This window comes from Solanum lycopersicum, chromosome 9, assembly GCF_036512215.1.
Source record: "Solanum lycopersicum chromosome 9, SLM_r2.1".
Taxonomy (NCBI): domain Eukaryota; kingdom Viridiplantae; phylum Streptophyta; class Magnoliopsida; order Solanales; family Solanaceae; genus Solanum; species Solanum lycopersicum.
Genome location: NC_090808.1, coordinates 63,755,886 through 63,777,182, shown reverse-complemented (window position 1 = coordinate 63,777,182; position 21,297 = coordinate 63,755,886). Strand labels below are relative to the sequence as shown.

Below are 21,297 nucleotides of genomic sequence, written 5' to 3'. Positions count from 1 at the left end.
TGTAGCTCAAATACAATAAATACTAGCTTGAATTATAAATATACATTAATATATAGTTCGAATACATTAAATAAATAAATTTTTTTTAGAGGTTTTCTAAAATAGACGAAAATATTAAAAATAAATAAAAACATAAAAAAACGTGTATTTCAATATTTTTTTCCAAAATAAAATGATTTTACCTCTTTTTAAAAATTAGAAATATAAAACACATATCTAGAGAAAGGTAAATTCAATTCTAATTATTCTTCGAAAAAAAAAAACCAGCCACAAATTCAAAATTTCAAATAAAATAAAAAAATATTTGTTTATTATGGTCAAATGGCGCACTAATTTTCAATATCAAATTCAAATGTTATCTGATTCAACTTCTACTAAAATATTTGTCCAAACAGGAAAGTCTTCTCTAAATAGTAAACATTTATGAGAAAAGTAAATTTTAAGGGAAAAAAGTGTTTTACTTATAAAGGAGTTTGATGTTGACCACCAAATTTATTTTTTCAAAAAAAGTAAAAAATAAATTTACTGTAATACTTTTGATTAAATGGGAGTAGCCTTTTGTTTTTATATTTATTTTGAATTAATTTATTTATCTGATGTTTTATAATTTTAAATACAATACCAAGTGAATATTGATATTTTTGTTTGAATGTTAAATAAGTTAAACAATATTTCAACTTTGATGAAAGTCAAGATTTTGTAATGGACGATAATCAGTGTCATCATTTTATTATTTTATAGAAATGAATAGTTTAAGTAACTTTCTTAGTATATTTTTGTCACATCTGAAAAATGTTGAAAAAAATACAAAAATAAATATAAACATTTTTCATGAGACGTGGATATTATAATGTCCTTGAGCCTGACATCTTTCAAAAAGAGACTCTATCTTCATGAAATAGTAATAAAGCCTATATACACGCTATTTTTATTAGAGCTCACTCAGAGACCGTTTGGTATAGAGATTCATAATGCATAGATTAATAATGTAGGAATTAGTAATATAGGTTTTATTTTTGTCAATTGTTTGGTTTATTTTTTCTCACATCATCTTGTGTTTGGATTATAGCTCTATAAAAAGCTTCTTTTCAATTATATTCTTGAATTATTATGTAATTGGATCAAGGTAGATAATTGTCGGACAATATTATTTTTTTATAACCTTCTAACTAGTTATGGGATGAACAATTTAGTTGTCTTGTTTATTATTTTTTCACTTGACTATTTGAGGATAAATAATTGTCATCTTAATAAATTGATCACTCACTTCAATTAAAAAAAGGATAAACAATCTACTTTTAAAATCAAAAAAATGATCAACCATGGTAAAATTGAATAAACCATCTATATGTACACATAAAATTGCAAGTTTTAGTTTTAATATGTATGTAAATTCTTTAAATTGTTTAAAAGCAAATAATTAGAAAACCAACCAAATCTATACAAATATATGTACACATACATTCGATTTAGATCATAAACTTCATATACAAATATACAACTCACATTTCAAATTTGTATTGGATTTATTAGGAACAAATAACTCTCTTTAAATAATTTGTAAGCTAATTTATTTAAATAAATTTACTAGCAGAAATTTAAATCATAAAATCAAGAAAATACACAAAATAATTAAAATGATTTGAGGCATATTTTGTCGTTACATAGCTTATCCCATGATATTATATCCTATGCATTACTAATACCTCCAAATGGAAGGTATTAATAATACATCCTAATATCATATAATACCATGTTGAAAGTATAATTAATCCATGAATTAGTTATACATAGACTCAAATTCCTCCCAAACATGGTACTAAATAATACCTTATATAATCTACGGTTTATTTCTTCTAATGCAGCCTACCAAATGACCCCTCAGTGAGATTTCGGGCCCGTTTGGATGGGCTTAATAAAAACAGTTTTAAAAAAGTACTTTTGAAAGTGCTGAAACTTATTTTTAAAATAAACAGTTATGCGTTTGGATAAAAGTACTGAAGTTGCTACGTCAAACGTGAAAAGGGAAAAATGGAAGAAAGAGATGTTAGGGTTATGTGGGTATTTTAGAGATTGTATAAAAATATTAACGGCAAAAAGATAAAAATGTGGTCAATTTATAAGCTAAAAAAAAAGCACTCATACACCATCTTTTAACTTTTGGCTTAAAATAAGTTTTTTTGACTTAAAATAAATTATTTTAAATATTACCAAACAGCTAAATAAGTCAAAAACCAGCTTTTAAGTCAATTTGACCAGCTTTTAAGCTGAGCCAAACAGACTCTTCATTTATAATGTTATTATTGTTGAGACGTCAATATTTGTCCTGTTCAAAACAATTCAAATCTATTACGATAAAAAAAAATTCCGATCCAATAATAATACACTTCGATGGTCTAGAGGCAGATTTCAAATTTAAAATCTATCGAGGCAACTTAGGAGGCGTGTGTTAATTGGATACTGGAAAATACCTACAAACGAGTGACACGTTTTCGTCTATAATTGGTTCTAGCAGTAGTACTCTCCTTTTTCTCTGCAGATAATATATGAAAACACCCCTAATGTTACTTCATTATATCGATTATGCCACTAGAAATTAAAGTTCGACTTTTCTTGACCAGCAAGTTAGCATGGATGATGTGTTTCATATAGATTTGTTTACAAAAAAGACTTCACCAAATGATTTTGTACTTTTTTTTAAAAATAATAAGTAAACATCATTATACAAAAAATAACTTCTGTTAATGTTTGAAAAGCAAAAAGAACAAAAAAAAAAAAATAAAATTTTATGATGTTTGAATGAAAAAGTCATATTAATTAAAAAATAAATGTCACCTAATTTTGATAATCAAAAATTTATATATCGCTTTTTTAGTTAATAAATGTAAAAAATACAGTAAGGTAGTTTAAACAAAACTTCACTTTTATAGTAAGATGTGATTACAAGATGCTTGTTATATAGATTTTTGATCGCATATGAATTATATTGCTCCATAAGTTTTGCTATGATATAAGAGAGTGATTCGTAAAATTCTATTTATTTAATATAAATGAAATAGAACATTCATTATTATAAGAGGATATAGTACATCAGATGATTATTTTTTTTTAAAATCAGAAATTTTAAATTTAAATATGAATATTTTTTTAAATAAGGAACATTTTTGTTCGAATTAATTATTATATTATGAAAATTTGAATTAATTGTACTTATCAAATTAAAAGTTAGACTTTTTGTCCCACGAATTTTGTTCTTTAATCAAAAGGTTGAAATTTATGCAAGAGAATAATTGCTCTTTTTTTTTTTGTGAGATTTTGGCAATTAAGCATATATGAGTCGGAGTATTGTCACTTATTTAAAAAAATATGAATAATTTGATGATTTTCTAATTGAATCAAAATAATAATCCGTTGGTTAGTTGAATTGTTGAATAAAATGTTTTTTTTAACCTCTTGTCACTTAATTACATACACTTTTAAAACACACAAAATTTATATTTGGTGATTATTTATAACATTAATTTTTTATTACAATTTCGTTTAACTGCATGTCTATAATGAAACTAAACTCTCTACTATGATTATGCTTTAAAGACAAAAAAAATAGACAAGCACTACATTTTGAGAGTCCTGTTTTTTTTTAGAAATTTAATTTCTTTTTAAAAACAAGATAATAGTAAAAGAAATACATAAATTATCAAGTTTCTTAAATTTTACGCCTTATCACTCCATTTTATAATTTTTTTTCTTCACATTTTAATGATAATATTATTGTTGTAGCAATTTGTGACATGTCAACTCCTTTATATTAGATCAAAAAAAGAAACTTCTACAGGCTAAAGTATGATTAATTATTAATTAACCTATATTAGACAACTAGTTGTAGCCTTGCAGGACATTAATTTACTAGCTTCATTAAGTAGTAGTATTATTTAATTTTTGTTGCTTAATTAGGTAAAATAAAATTGTTTAACACGTGTATCATTTTCAAAATTTAAATAAACAAGAATAGTAAAACGACAAGAATATGAAGGACATGACAGTAATTTCGAATCCCAAGGGAAACAAGTGTCGGTTGCTATTCAGTTCAAATTGTTTTAGAATAAAATATTTTATCATTGTTATTTATTAAGGGCCTGTTTGGATGGACTTAATAAAAGTAGCTTTAAAAAAAACACTTTTAAAAGTGCTGAACTTATTTTTAAAATAAGCAGTTATGTGTTTGGATAAAAGTGCTGAAGTTGTTATGTCAAACATGAAAAGGGAAAAATGGAAGAAAGAAATGTGAGGGTTATATGGGTAATTTGGAGATTGTATAAAAATATTAAGAGCAAAAAAATAAAAATGTGGTCAACTTAAAACAACTTATAAGCTAAAAAAGAAAAGCACCCCTACCCCATCTTTTAACTTTTGGCTTAAAATAAGTTTTTTTTAAACTTAAAATAAGTTATTTTGAGTATTGTCAAACAACTAAATAAGTCAAAAACTAACTTTTAAGTCAGTTTGACCAGCTTTTAAGCTGAGCCAAACAGACTCTAACTCCTTCGTCTCATTTTATGTGACATTATTTAATCGAGTACGGAGCTTAAAAAATAAAAAAAAATTCAAAATATTTATTAAATTGTCCTTCGAAAAAATAAATTTACTTTTCTCTTTCCTCATAAATGTTTTAGAGTAGTATAATTTAATTAAATGGGACCAAGAAGAATAAAAAATAAATTGTATCTTTAAATACTTATCATATAAGAAAATATAATATTCTTTTTGGGACTGACAAAAAAAAATGATGCCACATAAAATCGGACGAAGAATTATTATTATTATAATTATTATTATTATTATTATATATGCATTTAGGATATGTTAATTAATGTTTAGAATCGAACTATATTTGTTTTATTGCATATTTTGTTGATGAGTAATTATTAAAGCATCGTTACAAGGAACAATCTTCGCTCACAATTTTTTATCAATACTTTTAATTTTAACACAATAAATCAAAAATCATAATCGTCGAATCAAAATCCTATTATTGTTAACAATAGTTTAACTTAAGTTAACGGATATAAAACACAATTTGTTACTATTTCTGTCCATTTTTACTTGTCACATAATATTTACTTAACATATCATTATTATATCTTCCATTAAGTAATAAATTCAACATTTTAAAAAATAAGTTATAACTATCTATCTATATATATATATAGTTAATAATAAAAATAAATTATTTCTTAATTTTTTGAATTTCAAATATTTAATATTCATCTTAAAAATATATTTAAGATTGTATTTCGCACCAAATTAATATAATCCTCATTAACAAGGCGGATGAAAGTTCAGTCAAGCTAAGACTCAATCAACTAAGCTATTAATCGAGATATCGATAAATAAAATATGATGATAAAGTATACTTAAATTAATAATATCCGAAGCATGCACACTGTACGAACAGAGTGAGAAAAAAAAACAAAAAAAAAACGAAACCTTAGTGACACCAAAAGACTGTTTCTCTCTATTTCGTTTTTCCACAGTTGGCAATTTCTCCTTGGTGTGTCGTACACTTTTTCTCCCATCTTATTGCATACTGTAAGTCACTAAAACACCATTAATGTCTTCTTCTATACATATACATAATCAGTTTTTTTTCTCAGATACTGTTTTTTTTTTTGTTGGTTTTGATCCTGTGAATATTGTGAAGAAGAAGACCTAAAAAAAAATACAGATGGAGCTGTATGGGCCGTCTTCAGGGAGTAATGGGTCACAATCTGATCATCAGTCGGAATGGGTTTCAGTGGAGCAAGAAACGGGTCTCGATGGTGTTATTTTTTATTTTTAACAATTTTTGAATTTTGGGTTGTTTTGATTTTTTTTTTAGGGTTTTTGATGATTTTTTTTTTTTTTGGGTAATGTAGGATCAATGCAGAAGTTGGGGTTATTTGGAAGGGAGGTATACCCAGAAAGGCCTGGTGTTCCTGATTGTTCGTATTATTTGCGAAATGGGTCATGTGGTTATGGACCTAATTGCCGGTTTAACCATCCGAGCGATCGTGATCGGCGTTCTGTAAGTTGTTTATCTTGTTTTAGTTGGGTTTTATGTTATGGTAATTGCTTTTTTATATTGGCTTGGCTAATTTGGATTCATGTGGTGGAAAAAGGATAGTGTGAGGGGGTTTGCTGGTTAATGGTAAAGATAATTTTATTTTTTAGTGGTTCGACTAATTTAGATTCATGTGGTAGAAAGTACACTATGACGGTTTTGGTGGTTCATGTTGAGCTAATTTGTTTTTATACTGGTCTTACTAATTTGGATTCACGCTATGAAAAGTGCACTACCGAGGGTTTGGTGGTTCATGTTAAGCTAATTCCTTTTTTACATTGAACTGACTAATTTGGATTCACGTAGTAGAAATTTTCACTGCCAGGGGTTTGGTGGTTCATGTTAAGCTAATTTCTTTTTTACATTGGGGTGACTAATTTGGATTCACGTGGTAGAGAAGTCCCCTATTAGGGGTTTGGTGGTACATGTTAAGCTAATTCCTTCTTACACTAGCCTGACTAATTTGGATTCAGGTGGTAGAGAAGTCTCCTATTAGGGGTTTGGTTGTTCATGTTAAGCTAATTTCTTCTTATACTAGCCTGACTAATTTGGATTCACGCGGTAGAAAGCACACTATTAGGGGTTTGGTGGTTCATGTTAAGCTCCTTTCTTGAATATGTATTTGGTGTCTATGTTATCAAGGTGAATGTAGGTTTCTACATTTGTTGAATTTCTTACTTGGAAATAGTAGTTGAGAGTTGATCTTTTCTCACACATGAGGCGGATCAGAAGGTTTAGTTAGTTTATGTGGAGTATATTCCCATGGATGGTGTAGAACTGGACTACTTTCATTTACTCAGAGGCGGAGCTAAATTTTGAGTTTATGGGTTCTGGATTCTAAAACACGTATCTTTCGTGGTTCATGATAAACTATTTATACATATTAAGTGGAGTTTTAAATGCAATACAGATTTGAGCCAAAGTTACAGGTTCTACCTAACCTGCAGGCATAGCTCAAGTTCTGTCCCTGCATTTACTTTTTCAATCTTCTGAGTATGCTATATTTTGCTTGAGATGGAAAAATATGAATGCCTACATTCCTAATATGGTTGAGTGATTTTATTTTCAGGGTGGTAAGATGCAGTTGGGAGGAGTTGAGTTCCCAGAAAGAATGGGAGAGCCGATCTGCCAGGTACTCAGTTTTCAGTGTTGAAGTTTGATCTTGTTAGTTCTTCCAACACTCAAACTTCAAAGTGTTGAAGTTTTTTTTTTCCTGAATGTGGGGTATTCTTTTTAATAGTTTTGATTTCGTCGCTGACTTCACAATGTTCATGTGCAGTACTTTTTAAGAACAGGTACCTGTAAATTTGGTGTATCCTGCAAGTTTCACCACCCTAGGAACTTTGGTGGAAGCTTGAGCAATATACCACTAAATACTTATGGATATCCATTACGCATGGTAATTGTCTCACGGTTTTATGTGTGTGTTCTTGTGTTAACTTTCCGAGTCAGCCATCTAATTTTCAACAACTATAACAGGGGGAAATTGAATGCACCTATTATTTGAAAACGGGGCATTGCAAATTTGGTATAACATGTAAATTCCATCACCCTCAACCTGCTGGTATGTCTGTGCCAGCACCTGCACGTCCATTTTATCCGACGGTGCAGTCTCTTCCTGCTCCTCCTGAGGAATGTAACAGTGCATTAACTGGTCTTAGAGTAGCAAGGCCTCCTATTTTACCTGGTTCATATGTACCTAGTGCTTATGGTCCAGTGTTGCTTCATCCAGGAGTGGTTACCATTCAGAACTGGAGTCCTTACTCAGTAATATAAAAATTTTCTCTCTATCAACCTTCTACAATGATGAGTAATCTCTTTTTCTATGCGGTGATTAATTTACTTTTGCAGGGACCAGTAAGTCCTGCACTATCTCCTGGTGTTCATCCCTCTGCTGGGCTGACATCTGTCTATGGGATGTCACAGCTAGCATCTTCTCCACATGCCTTTGCAGGGCCTTACTCGCCATTACCCCCTGCTGCTAGCCCTTCAAGCAAAACACAGAAGGGAAAGAGTTTTCCAGAGAGACCTGGTCAATCCATATGTCAATACTACGTGAAAACTGGGGACTGTAAATTTGGATCATCTTGTAAGTTTCACCATCCACCTGACTGGATTGCATCAAAGACAAACTGTGCTATCAGTCCCATAGGCCTTCCTTTGCGTCCGGTATGATAATGTTTCTTCTTTCTCCATTTTGTTTGATTTGACATGACAATTTATTATCTAATCTGGGTTCAAACTTGTACACTGTTATTGCTAAGTTTTCATGTCCTGGCATCATTGTGCTCTTGAGTTGCCACTAGATTTTTCTGTCTGGAATATTTTGTCTACATTCAGTTCCGACGCTTCATAGTATTGATCTTTATATTGTGATTTTCCTTTTGAGGATTTTTGTCAATTGCATGCTTAATGTGTCATTAGTTCGTAACATATGCTGAACTTTGAGGTTCATTACTCATGGATTTGACCAGAAGTCGATGATACAAGAAAGAGGGCAGACATGTACTGGAAGATGATTGTTTTATGATTTCTGTCTTGCTTAAATTTGGTGCTGACTTGTTATAAATTTGTGTTTTACGATGCTGCATTAGCTGTCTCCTTTTCCTTTTCTGATAACCGAGAAAACTTTTAAGGGTTCAATGGAGTATGTTTTGAAACTTGGTGGATAATGGTTTCTACCTCTATAGACATCTCAACTTAAATGCCAGGTTTTTTTCTGCTACATAGTTTGAACTTGTGATGTGCACCTAACCCATACATCACACAAAGTTGCATTATCTGTCTCCTGCCTTCATTATAATCATTGGTTGTTCAAGATTATATCTTCATTGTTAAAACTCAATAGCATGAATTAGAGTTCGGATTTTTGTATATTTGTTGAATTGCTATAACATTCTCTCCTTTTAAATTTCTGAGGTAATGGCGTCTTTGAAGAGGAGGATATCCTAGTCTAGTTCCTTATAACTGTTTAAAAGTCCCATGCAGTTCTCTAGAGACTTCCTTTAACTTAAGTGAAGTGTTTGTATCACCCCATTACAATATGAGTTAACCAGGGTTTGCCATGAGATTGTCATGTTTATTCATGACCTGTTCTTGTTTTATTGTATGATGTCATACAAAAATGTCTCTATTCAACACAAAGAAAATGAATGGATGTGTAATATATGCTATGCATCAAACAAGGAAACGTAGGTTTGTTGTGTTAACTTTTTAGCAGTTGGGCAGCACACGTTCTGTGTGTTCAGTTCTTTCCTAGCCTCCCCGGATTTAAACAAAGAAAAAATTGACCTAATAGTTACAAACTTACATCCATGAAGGGAATTCTAAGCTAGTCAATGATGGTTTTTCTTTTATTGAGTTAAATTTAATGAACTGAACTGCTTCTATTTGGTCTTAAAGAAAATGATGAATCTAAGCATTTTGTTGCCAATGGACAGATGCATGTATGTCGTTACCTCCTGTGATGGTTGCTTCTATAAATATGCTGCTATTAAGACCTACACGGCGTGAATGCTTTTGTTAATTTGAGCAATTTTATTTGTGCACAGTAGGTAATAATAGCTAAGTACGGTAGGTAACGATCTATTTATTCCGTTCTTCATATCATGCTTTTCCTAGTCATTTTTGGAACTATTTATTGAACTGGGAGAGATTTAGCAGCTTGTGTTCTCAACTGCCATCATTATAATCACACACATATCGAATTGCTCATGCTCAACTGCAACAGTTGAGTTTTCATGATGTCAACCTTTTGCGTATTTCAAGAAGAGGGAGTCAGTTGAATGCTACTGTGTCTTTACCCATGTAAAAAGTACTGTAATGGTTTATATAGTTTCGTGCTTGTCTGGAAAATGACGCTGTTTGAAAGTATTGCTTCTTGTAAGTCTTCGTGTTTGAGCGTTCCACTGATATACATTATTAAAGCAGGGGGTGCAGCCTTGCTCCTTTTATCTACTGAAAGGGTTCTGCAAGTTTGGCAGCGCGTGTAAATTTGATCATCCTATGGGAACAGTACAATATAGTTCATCAGCTTCTTCTCTTCCTGACTTACAAGTTGCTCCCTATATGCTGCGATCTTCCTTCACGTTGGCTCCCATGTTGCTGCCAGAGTTACAGGCTGGATTTGTTACAGGGTCAAAAGTGGACGTCTCTTTATCTAGAGCACCTTCTTCAATGAAAGTACAATTGGTACAGTTAACCTAATACTTCCTTCGTCTGGACTTTCGATCTCCAATATGCAGTTGTCAAGTAAGGGAAGTTCACCATTGAATTCGAAGTAAACTCGGAGCACTATGTATTATTCTCCCCTGCTACTTTGTCTGTTATACTATAATGTTACTCAAAACTCCGGAGTTGAAGATGTCTTTTTGTTATCCCACTGCTTGACATGAAGATTACATTGGTTGAGAAGACGAAAATCTGTGTTGTGAAGTAATAAGACATTTCTCTTTGAAATTTCTTATCATTACGAGACTGCAATGTTTATGTTTGCTAGGAACCCCCCCCCCCCCCCCCCCCCCCCCCCGGATTTTGAAGTCGTTATTCTTCTTTTTGAGTTTCACCCTTGTTGACTATGACAACACTCGTTATGTTCTGCTCTCTCGTGACCCCTACTCTAATCCAAAGAAATAAAAGGCTTACACATAGCTATGGCTTATGAAGCTCTTGTGCACACTAAACTTCTCCCTAAAATAGGATTGAAGAAGTCCAATTGAAGCCACCTGAGTGATAACCAGAGGTGGATCTACAATATAACATATAGGTTCATGTAAACACAATAACTCGAGGTTCTTGTAGGAACTCATAAACTTCAAATCTTGGTTTTGAGTTCCCACTCTTTAATGAATTGAAGCGGATAAAGCTTAGCATTTCTCTAATTTGAATCGAAAGTTGCTTTTGACTCCAAGAAGGACATGAGATTCCATTTTTGGCATTCCTCTATAAGTTTATACACAATGAGTGCAAACTGCAAGAAGCTAAAAAAAAACTCACACTTGTTTATATATACCTTTAAAAAGTAGAAGTTTTGAGTGAGTATCTTCTTTCAAGGTTACAATCAAAAGACAATGCAAGAAAGAACTTCACTCAACACATCAACATCCATCAAACTCAACTATATACTCTCTTCTTATTCACACTAGAGTACAACATCAAGACACTGAACGACGCCTTCTCTTCTGAAAAAGTAATCGACTTTCTGAGTTAGCTTTTCCCCCTATTGGCTTTAAATCTCTTATTCTGAATAGTGCATTGAGCTTGCTTAGTTTCTTGGTGAATGACTTGAATAACTTGTTAGCAGGATGTGACTTTACTAGCTCTTGTTTCATGGATACATGATCTTTCTCTAAATCTGTCAGCCTCATTCTCATTCTTGCAACCTCGAGCTTCAGTTCTCTGTTTTCTCTCCTGACTGATGCGTAGTTATCTCTTGGAGAGATACATCCACTTCCTGCTCCACTGCCTGAACGCTGAGGGAACTGATTATTCATCCCAAAGAACTGATTATGACCTCCATTCATCGCGTTTCTCAGTCTGATTTGTTCAAAGTATAGCACTTGGACTGCCATTTGCACAGGTAACCGTTCATTTTGAGCTGCGTGACTGCAAGCTTCTTGTGATAGTTTCTGACAGTCAATAGATTTACAGAGTCTATAGCGTTCAGAGTCCTTAATGTTTGGATGAACCTGCCATGAGAATTTTATTCATGATGTTAAAACAGTCTATAATGCAAATACATTTGTTAAATTCCTTGTATAAAACGGACAGCTCGATGCAATAAGCTTCCACTATGCGCGGGGTCTGGGGAAGGGTCGGACCACTGTACGCAGCCTTACCCTACATTTCTGCGAGAGGCTGTTTCCACGCCTTAAAACTATGACGTTCTGATCCCATGGCAACAACTTTACCAGTTACGCTAAATTCCTTGTTTGAGAACAATAATGAACAGGTGAGCGGGAACATGTTGATGAGATTAAGTAGCTTACCTTGAGGAAAATATCTACAGCTCGATATAATCCATCGTAAACTAGACGTGCGTGGTCTGGAAGTAACTCTGCAAGTGCTATATACTTTGATGGTGTTAGGTTCGAATCTAGTGCAACTTCTGCCAGATAGTTGTCCAATAATTTCGACACCTTAACGATTGAGCTATGTTTGGGAGATCCAGGACTATCAAAGTCGTAAACCATTTCACTCTCATCTCTTAGTTGATTGTCCTCGTCGTCATCCTCATCCAAGTTCAAGAAAAAGGAAAAGATCCTCAAGATAGAATCTATGTCATAGAGAGGGCTGTGATTGTTTCCATGTGGATTTGCAGGTATGAGAATATCTTCAAGAATTGCCTGATCTAGCTGCAGACCGATGCGCCTCTCTAGATCAGATCTACATGAAGTAGAAGCTGATGCTGCTATTGCAGATTTTAACAAACTTGAAAGAAAAGCCATTGGCACTGTGCTTTTCCTGGATTGTGTTGGTAGTAAGCTAGCTATTGTTTCGACGATGATCCTTTGTCTTTTTTGCAAATCTAAATCCAAGAAACTTCCTTTAACCAACTGAGGATCCTTAATGAAGATCCCCTGAAGAGAATTTTGAGCATAGTTTATCAAAATTCTGCTTATAATGTCTTGTTTAAGACCTTTTGTTTTTACTGCAGACAGAACTCTCTGAAAGAAATCAAGATTTAGCACCGCGAGTGATTTTCCCCACCAGTCTGATGGCGTCTCCGAATCAAGGCATTGAACAGGTTTGGGTGGGAAGTTATACTCCAGCTTTGACAAACCAGATGTTAGCTGTTCTTTACAGGCATTGCTTGCAATTGCGTTAATTAAACGACTAACAAGATTGACTTCTTCAGATACCGGTAGTAATGTTTCACAGCGATGAAGAACAGATATCGAGTTGGATATGTTTGGGAATACACTATCCTTAAGGAATACCTCTGTACGAGTTTCCAGGTTTTTCTCGGAGATGTCTTCTGTCATTTCCATGAACTTGGCTGCACATCTTAGTAATGCCACGTTTAATATGGTTATCTCTACGTTCACTCCATAGCAAAACTTTGCAGCAAGTTCAAATGCATCAGATCCACCTGGGAGACCGGTAAGATTGAGTCTTGATATCTTTGTATCCTTCGCGTCCAGCAACAGCTTTCTAATTCTTCCACTTCGAGATACAAGAGGAAACTGCAAGCAATGTCAAATTACCAATCACATTAGAAATGTCTCTGAGGTACTGCATCTGCCTATTTACTTTTCATTTTCCTCACTATTTTGACACCATGAATTACATTGATTCTGTATGGTCACGACTGCATTGATATCGTTAACTACTCATAACAGCTAGTACTTCAGAAATCATTTTAAATCTACTTTAGACTAGCCATTTCTTTGCATAACTTCTGTTTTTCATTTTCAAATTACACGAGAAGAAGAAAGAACGAATACTTCAACTTTTGTACCTTGTGAAGAGCAAAACTGGCTGATCCGACTTCTATAGTAAGATCACTAGAAACATCAGATATCGGCCTGCAGTATATATGATCATTGATCAAAAGCTAAAAACTAGGGAAGTGTCAAGATAAGCTATAAAACAACTTCTCTGTTTATATTTTTAGCCTAAGGTTTCACATACGCGCAACTTACATTTCAAGAATACAATGCTGGATATATCGAGTCTTGAAGCTATCTAAAATCAAACATATGTCAGCCTGATCTTGCGCTTGTACGTATGATCATAGTTTAGAACCAAAAGTAGCATAAAACACAATCTTGAATGGATACAAATGTTAAAAACAAAGTTTACAGTACTCTGTGTGTTCTGTTTTCTGATCCAATTTAGCAAGTGACTTAACATCTTCTGGTGTATTTCGAATTTGTTGCTGCTTGTGATTTATCTTGTGGTGTAGAGTAATCCAACAGCTAATTGCAGGACTCATCTGTACTATAGCTAGAGGCCCCTCATTACATACACATGTTGGAAACTAGGAAAATCATTATTATTGTATACACACAACCATTTCATACCAATGAGCCGAGCGAGCATCTATCAGAAACAGTCTCTTTGTGCACTCACCCCTCTCTCCAGATCCCACTGATTATGTTGTACTACACTGTTCACACCAACGACCCGAGGGTCTATTGGAAACAGTCTCTCTACCTTCTTACTCACTCTCGTCAGACCCCACTTGTGAGATCACATTGAGTATGGTGTTGTACACTGTTCACACCAACGACCCGAGGGTCAATTGAAAACAGTCTGTGTACCTACGTACTCACTACCCTCCTCAGACCCCACTTGTTGTACACCGTTCACACCACATCTTGAAACAAGAAAATTGAACACAATAATTTTGTCATTTTCAATGATTGCAATTTGCAGCCTTAGAAATTGTTCATCTATAGTCATTATCCAGATCATATGATATTCAACTTAATGATATGATAGAAACTCTTCAATCTTAGATTTTAAGGTAAGTTCCATCACAATCAATTTCAAATAAACTAATTAAAATTATTTTCCATTTTCATATAGTTAGCTCATGAACATGGTCTTGTCATAAATACATTTAATTATTTTAGATATTTTGGTGGTTGTAATTCTCTTGTACTACTTAACTTCTTCCTCACAACAATTCATGCTATCATCACCAATAATTCGCCTAACCAGGATTTTTACTAAAGAAATTCAAAACATTAAAAAAATAAAACACGTAAAAACAAAATTCAGATGGATCCCTTTACGTCCCCTATTTCCTACTTGTGTCAATGTGTTAGGTATTCCACTACAAGAAAAACTGTGAATTACATGGAAATTTTCCTGCTGATTAGTATGAGAATTTGCAGTAAACTTATTTTTCCTCAAGTTTTCATACTAATTCCCTGGAAAATCCCACGTAATTCACAGTCTTCTTGTAGTGTTCTATGAAGAATTAACTGATATATACCCAAAAACTAACAATCAACATGTCACACACTAGATTAAACTACATTGAACATCGTAATATTTATTCTTTACACTGTCAGTGTATATAATCCGAGTATAAAAGATAGAATTTTGTATATATATACATATAAATTACCATTCATTAATATGTCTTGCACTAGAACTTGGACGAAAAGATCTCTTCCCAGATATGCTTGGCTTGAGTTCAGCAACAGTGACAACTCCCATCTTCTTAATTTACCAAAATTAAACTTCACAAAACCATTAATTACTCTCTAAACAAAATCACTATGCTTTTAATAGCAACTTGTAATTGATTTAAAGGACCTATTAAAGCTAATTATAATCCTAAATTAAGCTAAAAACTTTATTTGCTGGCATGTTGTGTCACTGTGAAAAGAGAGTAGAAAGGTAGTGTTAAAAAGAAAAAAGTCACATGAAACCATGCAAGAGGGAAGAGTTAAAAAGAAGAAAAAAAAACATTGAGTTTAAGTTATATAAATATATAAAAGTTTTTGTACTATGAGTTTAACCTTTTAGAGTAGTAAAGAGCGGATTCAGAATTATGAGTTTATTGCGTTATGAATACTAGAAAAGGCATATTTTATTCACTATATTCTGAATAAATTGTTTATATTTATATATCAATCAATAGTTTTCTTTAACACAATTACACAAATACATTATTTTAACCAAAGCTATTGATTTTTATTGAGCGTGTAATTAATTAAAATTCTATCTCTAACTCTAACATTAGGCAATGGTGAATGGAGCAATATAATCTACAAATTAAATTCAACCCCATATTTTTTACACGAAAAATAGATATATGTGTGTAAAAAAAGAAGATGTTTTAAATTTATAACGTATATAACTAAAAGGCCCAGAATAAATTTAATCGTAAAAATCAAAGATTGAAACCATCAAAATTCAATCTTGAATTCGCTTTCAATCGTAGATAATACTTTATTTCTCAATTATTATTATATATGTCTTGATCTGAAAAAATTCAAAAAATATTTATTATAATAGTTGTGGATCAATTTTTTAAAAATATAAAAAATTAGTGCACAACATTTACACTCTTAAAAACATAAAAGAGTTGAAAATAGTGATTTAATTTTTTTAAAAGATATTTTTTTTGTTGTAAAAAGTCAAGGATTTGTTGCTACTTTTCGGTGAAAGGTGGGAATTAATTATTATATTTTTCACTAGTAATGTTTTTTTGTTTTCTTGGAGATGGCGGGATTCTCAATTTTTTGCAATGCTTTTAGGGTTTGTAATCATGCCTAGTGAAAACCAATTAGTCTTTTTAAACATCAAATTTAATTAATCAAGTCTAAAGTCATTAAAGTAGATTAAAAAAGCAAACATTATTAGTTGGATTAATTTGTCCTTTTTTATGTGCACAACCACAGTAAGCTGGGGTAGTTATGTAGGTGAAGTTTTTTTTTTATAATTACGGATCGGGATCAGTTTTCATACTCTATCCGTCGAAGTTAAGACAGATGGAATGAGTCAACTAATGTTTTTTGTTTGTGTTGAATTTTGAACCTGACACTTCATTGATCACTAGGTCACACCCTTGAAAGCATGTATTGTAGTTTATTTAAATTCCTTTATTAGAATTTTGTTACAACATATGAGAGATTTGAGTTTCCTATCAATTTAATAAGAACTGATATGAGATTTATATAGTCTCGACTTCTTCTATATCAATAGCTAGCTTTTGGGGTATAATTTTTCCTGAATTGTATTAAAAATATCAGAGTGCCCATTATCATACATGCTCGTTGAGTCGTCATGCTTTAAATGATAACATCGATATTGCATTGTTGGCACGAGACTAAAAACGATTTCCTATACACACATGATCATCGAAAGTAGTATGAGATTCGAGTCTCCACATCAAAAAGCTGATATAAGGCTTATATAACCTTATAACTAGCTTTTGAGGCGTAATTCTTAGGGGTGACTCGACAGTGTTAAAAAAAAAAGACATAGTATCTTAGGCCTCACATTTAAGGGACCTCATTTTTAATAATAATTGGTCGAACTCATAAACAAATCCCTAAACTTGTTGGGGTTTTCCCCTCAGGTACCTCAACTATGCCATTTTCCTATTGAATCATTGAACCACCCATAATTTATTCCTTTTAAACACTGTTGGCTGACTTTGATTGAAGGAATGAAGACAAATTGTGCGTTAGTCTCATTTATTTTGTAATGTGTTCAAATGACTTGATGTAAAACACAATTATTCTTGAACATTTTCATAATCAATTGAATTAATGACTTTTGGAACAACATATGTATGCTCTCTATCAATACCTTCACAAAATCTGGTTCCACATCAATCAACGGCGTTTAAATAGAACAAATTATGGATGGTTCAATAGGAAAATAGTATAGTTGAGGTACTTGAGGGGAAAAAATCAACAAGTTTAGGGATCTGTTTATATTTGACTATAATAATAAGTTACATATTATTATCTTTTAACAAATATTGAATATTATTTGTAAAAAAAGTAATCTTTCCATGAAAATGAAGGAATTATTAGAAGAAATTTGACATATTTGGAGTACTATATCTCATGAAAAATAATTTAAAATAAAAATGGTTTTATCATCAATTGAAAATTAAAACAAATCAATTAAAAAAATTATTAACAATTTAAATTTAAAATCCCATTTAATTTTACTTTAGGCCACTAATATACTTGAGCCGCCGCTCCGGTACTAATTCTCCTAATGTTATATCATCTTCCTAATGGAATTTGCTAGTTTACAACATAAATATTATAATGAATTTTAAACACTTGTAATAATCATCCTTTTTGGGATATGAATAAATAAACAATTGGACAAAAAAAAGTTTTTTTTATTCCTAGCTGGTTACTGGGCCATTGGATCCGTGCACGCCTTAAAAATAGTGAAGCAAAAAATTATTCTCCTTAGTTAATAATTGCATTAGGGATTTTTTTTTTTAAAAAAAATAATCATTTTTGTTGAATTAAACATTTTTCATGTGAATTTTATAATTTGTAAATTTTAGTTTAATTATTATTATATTAAATAGCCTGGTCCAGGTTCATACAGGAAATTAGATATTTTAATTTGTACGTTCCACAATTCATCATTATATTCTATTTGAGATTAAAGGGTAATATTTAGTGGAAATGCATTGTTGGGATCAATCATGGCATGGCCCATTTGTGTGTTTGCTCCAAAATTAAAATGCTATGGGAGCAATGATATATTATGACCCCATCGAAACCAAAATTATCTCGAAAAAAAGTTATCTCGAGATTATTATTCTGAAAATATTATTTTTGAATTAATTTATCCCATCTCATATGTATGAGGCAAAAAAACACCAGTTTAAATTATAAATTTATATAGGGATTAGTCATACTTTCAAAATCAAATAAAGTAATACTTTTCCGTCTAACTTTATATGTCATCGCTTTTTATAAATAGTTGGTATTAAAATATTTGTCATTTCATAAAATTAATGTATTTTTTTTTTACCCTCGTGAGTTATTAGCCTACATTTGACCAACTTAGAAAAAGCTAAATAAATGATTCATGTTTATTGATTAAATTAATTAATCAAAATAAATTAATTCATATTCATTCAAAACTTGAGTTTAAAAATTAATTAAATAAGGATAGAAGGGTAAATTACGTTATTTCTTAATACATGTACAAAATAAAAAAATGACATATAAAATGGAACCGATGAAATATATGTTAAGTTTAAACTTTATTTTGAAATATCCACCTTATAATCGCATGAAATAAACAGTAAAATTCTATACTTAACAATAAAAAATACATGTGTATAATAAGATCATGACTTAAAAGATAGATATATATAACCGTATATTCTTAATTATAGATCGATAATATAGAGAATTTGGTAATTATCTATCGTAACAAAGTTTAAAAAATTAAAAATATTTGTTATTACTGTTAATTATGTATACCAATTTTTTCTATAACAATTTTTTTTTTTTTTAATATAATTGTTATATTGAAATACTATTTAAAAAATATATATAATATGATATAACATGAAAAATAATCTGTTCCACGAAAACTATCGTTGTAATAAAATATTTTTATAAAAATTTAGTTCTTATAGAAAGATGTAACGAGTGTATAACTACTTGATTAGAAATGGAGTATTTGTTAGTGCTGTTAAAGGCTGTAATTAACAGGTTGGGATCATATGATCAGATTAGCAAATTAAATTATTAATCTTGGTTTTAGGGAATTGTAAAGTATATATCCTTTTTTAATTTTTTTTACTATAATAATAAAAATGAATTTTAAGGTTGTTTAGGACCACATTGTAGGCTTTCTTCAAACAAGGAAGCAAATCAAGATTATATTATTCCTCAAGTTACATTGGAAATAAATAAAATAATAATTATAATAATATTGTAGCAGCTTTTATGAATCATTACATAAACATATTAATTTATTTTGTAATATTATGAGATTAAAGTGTATGCACTACATTATAACAATGTCCATATACACATGAATAATAATCTCTTCCAATCTTTTTTTTTTAACTATAATTTTGTGGAGTATTAATCAAATGAGAAGTTCAATAGAAATAAAATAATATTTCTTTTATTTCTTATTAATTGTTTATCGCTTGATTTTTGAAAGTATGCGTAAAGAAATACTCCCTTCCGTCCATATTTATTAGTTGTCATCATTATATTTTAAAAAATAAAGATGGAATTAATTTTTTTTTTTCCCCATTTGTATAATAAATCTTACTTCAATTAATGTAGAGATATTAATTTTAGTAAAATAAATACGAGCAATTCAGTCAAATGATCATTTTAGCTAATGTTCTCTTAAATAGCATATAAAGCGCAAATAAGATAAATGAAACAAATATGAGGAAGTACGAGTTATATCTTTCTTAAAAATATACAAAAATAATAAAAAGGTAGATAATATCGATTGGAGGGAATATTAATATTTCACAAATGTAGTAGCTATTTGTAAATGAAAAAAAAAATGATTGAACCAAACTAGTTTGTTCTTTGTTTAATTTGTGAGGGGTTGTTGAAGGATGAAGAATGAAGAGCATGCAAGAGCAGCCAAAAGGGATATTGTTATCAAATAATGTTTAATTATTAGGTCCACAATTTTTATTTTTATTTTTGTATAATTGGAACAACAAGCTTCTAGGATGAAATGTTGGTGGCTATAATCATGGCATACACAAAACATACAACCCCACACAAGACATATTCAAATAAGAAACAAAAAAAATAAAATAAATGGAGATCTAACCAATTACATTAACCAAATAATAATAGTCAATAATCGGTTCTGGAAGGATGATTGAGATAGCTTCAGTCTTAATTAGAGGTTTCTGGTTTGAACTTTAGATATAACTTTTTTTTGTTGTTGTTGAGAGTGATACCCTAAAGAATGAGTCCTGCAATAGAACATAAATTAGTCAGGCTCTAATGCAAATATCAGACATCGAGTGAGAAAAAAAAATCAAGTAATTATCAACATGAGATGGTTGAAATATCTTGATCCTATCATCTTTTCGGAGCGCCACTCTAAAAAATAGATCCTTTAATGCGAATATGAAATTATTCAGATTTCAATACTGATATCTGATACGAAGTATGAAAAAAAATTAATGTTGTGTCATGGTCCTTTGGGCCCTTCACCAAAATACATCTTATTTGTTCTAATCAAGTTCATTATCCCTATTTGACATTACTGCCCTCTTCTAGAGCATTGAGTTCTAATTATCTTTTCTTGTAAATTAAATGAAATGTTCAAGTTCATTATCCCTATTTGACATTACTGCCCTCTTCTAGAGCATTGAGTTCTAATTATCTTTTCTTGTAAATTAAATGAAATGTTTTGGTGATGAAATTAATTATGCACTATCATTTAAGGGGTATTTTATGGGCTAATTACACTAAAGTTTCTTTTTTTTTTTTATGATGAAAAAATCGCTAAATTAATTATTTAAAACATCATAACAAACTAACAATATTTATATAGTCATAAAGCTATTTGTTAGTTGCCTAAAAATACAAATCGCGATAAAGTCAAATTTTGAAGCTGAAAAATTATGTCATCACCACATCATTTTGAAACTCAAGTATACATGTCCCATGAAATTTTTTTTATTAAAAAAAATAAAAAAAAATCACATTGTCATAGATATATTTTAAAAATAAATATTTTAATTACAATTC

At 30.9% G+C, this 21,297-nt stretch overlaps 2 protein-coding genes across 3 annotated transcripts; one reads left to right on the top strand and one right to left on the bottom strand.

Annotated features, from left to right (window-relative positions):
- Nucleotides 1-5,602: 5,602 nt before the first annotated feature.
- LOC101256414 (zinc finger CCCH domain-containing protein 32) lies at nucleotides 5,603-10,568 on the top strand. The gene is given in 8 exon segments (XM_069288704.1): nucleotides 5,603-5,819; nucleotides 5,916-6,064; nucleotides 7,170-7,232; nucleotides 7,380-7,499; nucleotides 7,580-7,867; nucleotides 7,952-8,269; nucleotides 10,031-10,292; nucleotides 10,295-10,568. Coding segments are annotated over 8 exon segments (1,383 nt in total). The 5' UTR covers nucleotides 5,603-5,725; the 3' UTR covers nucleotides 10,384-10,568.
- A 512-nt stretch (nucleotides 10,569-11,080) lies between these two features.
- On the bottom strand, nucleotides 11,081-15,550 carry LOC101256708 (BTB/POZ domain-containing protein At1g03010). Of its 2 annotated transcripts, none has more exons than XM_004247404.4 (4): nucleotides 15,180-15,550; nucleotides 13,560-13,626; nucleotides 12,088-13,284; nucleotides 11,081-11,787 (listed from the first exon to the last, which is right to left on the bottom strand). In XM_004247404.4, exons 1-4 carry the CDS (start codon nucleotides 15,269-15,271, stop codon nucleotides 11,254-11,256), a joined length of 1,890 nt encoding a protein of 629 aa, XP_004247452.2. In that variant the 5' UTR covers nucleotides 15,272-15,550; the 3' UTR covers nucleotides 11,081-11,253. The 2 variants fall into 2 exon arrangements, with proteins under 2 accessions (XP_004247452.2, XP_010326604.2); XM_010328302.4 differs by lacking the exon at nucleotides 15,180-15,550 and adding an exon at nucleotides 13,744-14,092.
- Between the last annotated feature and the right edge of the window lie 5,747 nt (nucleotides 15,551-21,297).

Excerpts from the sequence above, each read along its gene's own strand:
- LOC101256708 (XM_004247404.4), bottom strand. The coding sequence starts at position 15,271 with ATGGGAGTTGTCACTGTTGCTGAACTCAAGCCAAGCATATCTGGGAAG. Across the intron at positions 13,627-15,179 it reads GCAAGACATATTAATGAATG|GCCGATATCTGATGTTTCTA; the intron begins GTAATTTATATG and ends TATATACTGCAG. Across the intron at positions 13,285-13,559 it reads CCAGTTTTGCTCTTCACAAG|TTTCCTCTTGTATCTCGAAG; the intron begins GTACAAAAGTTG and ends CATTGCTTGCAG.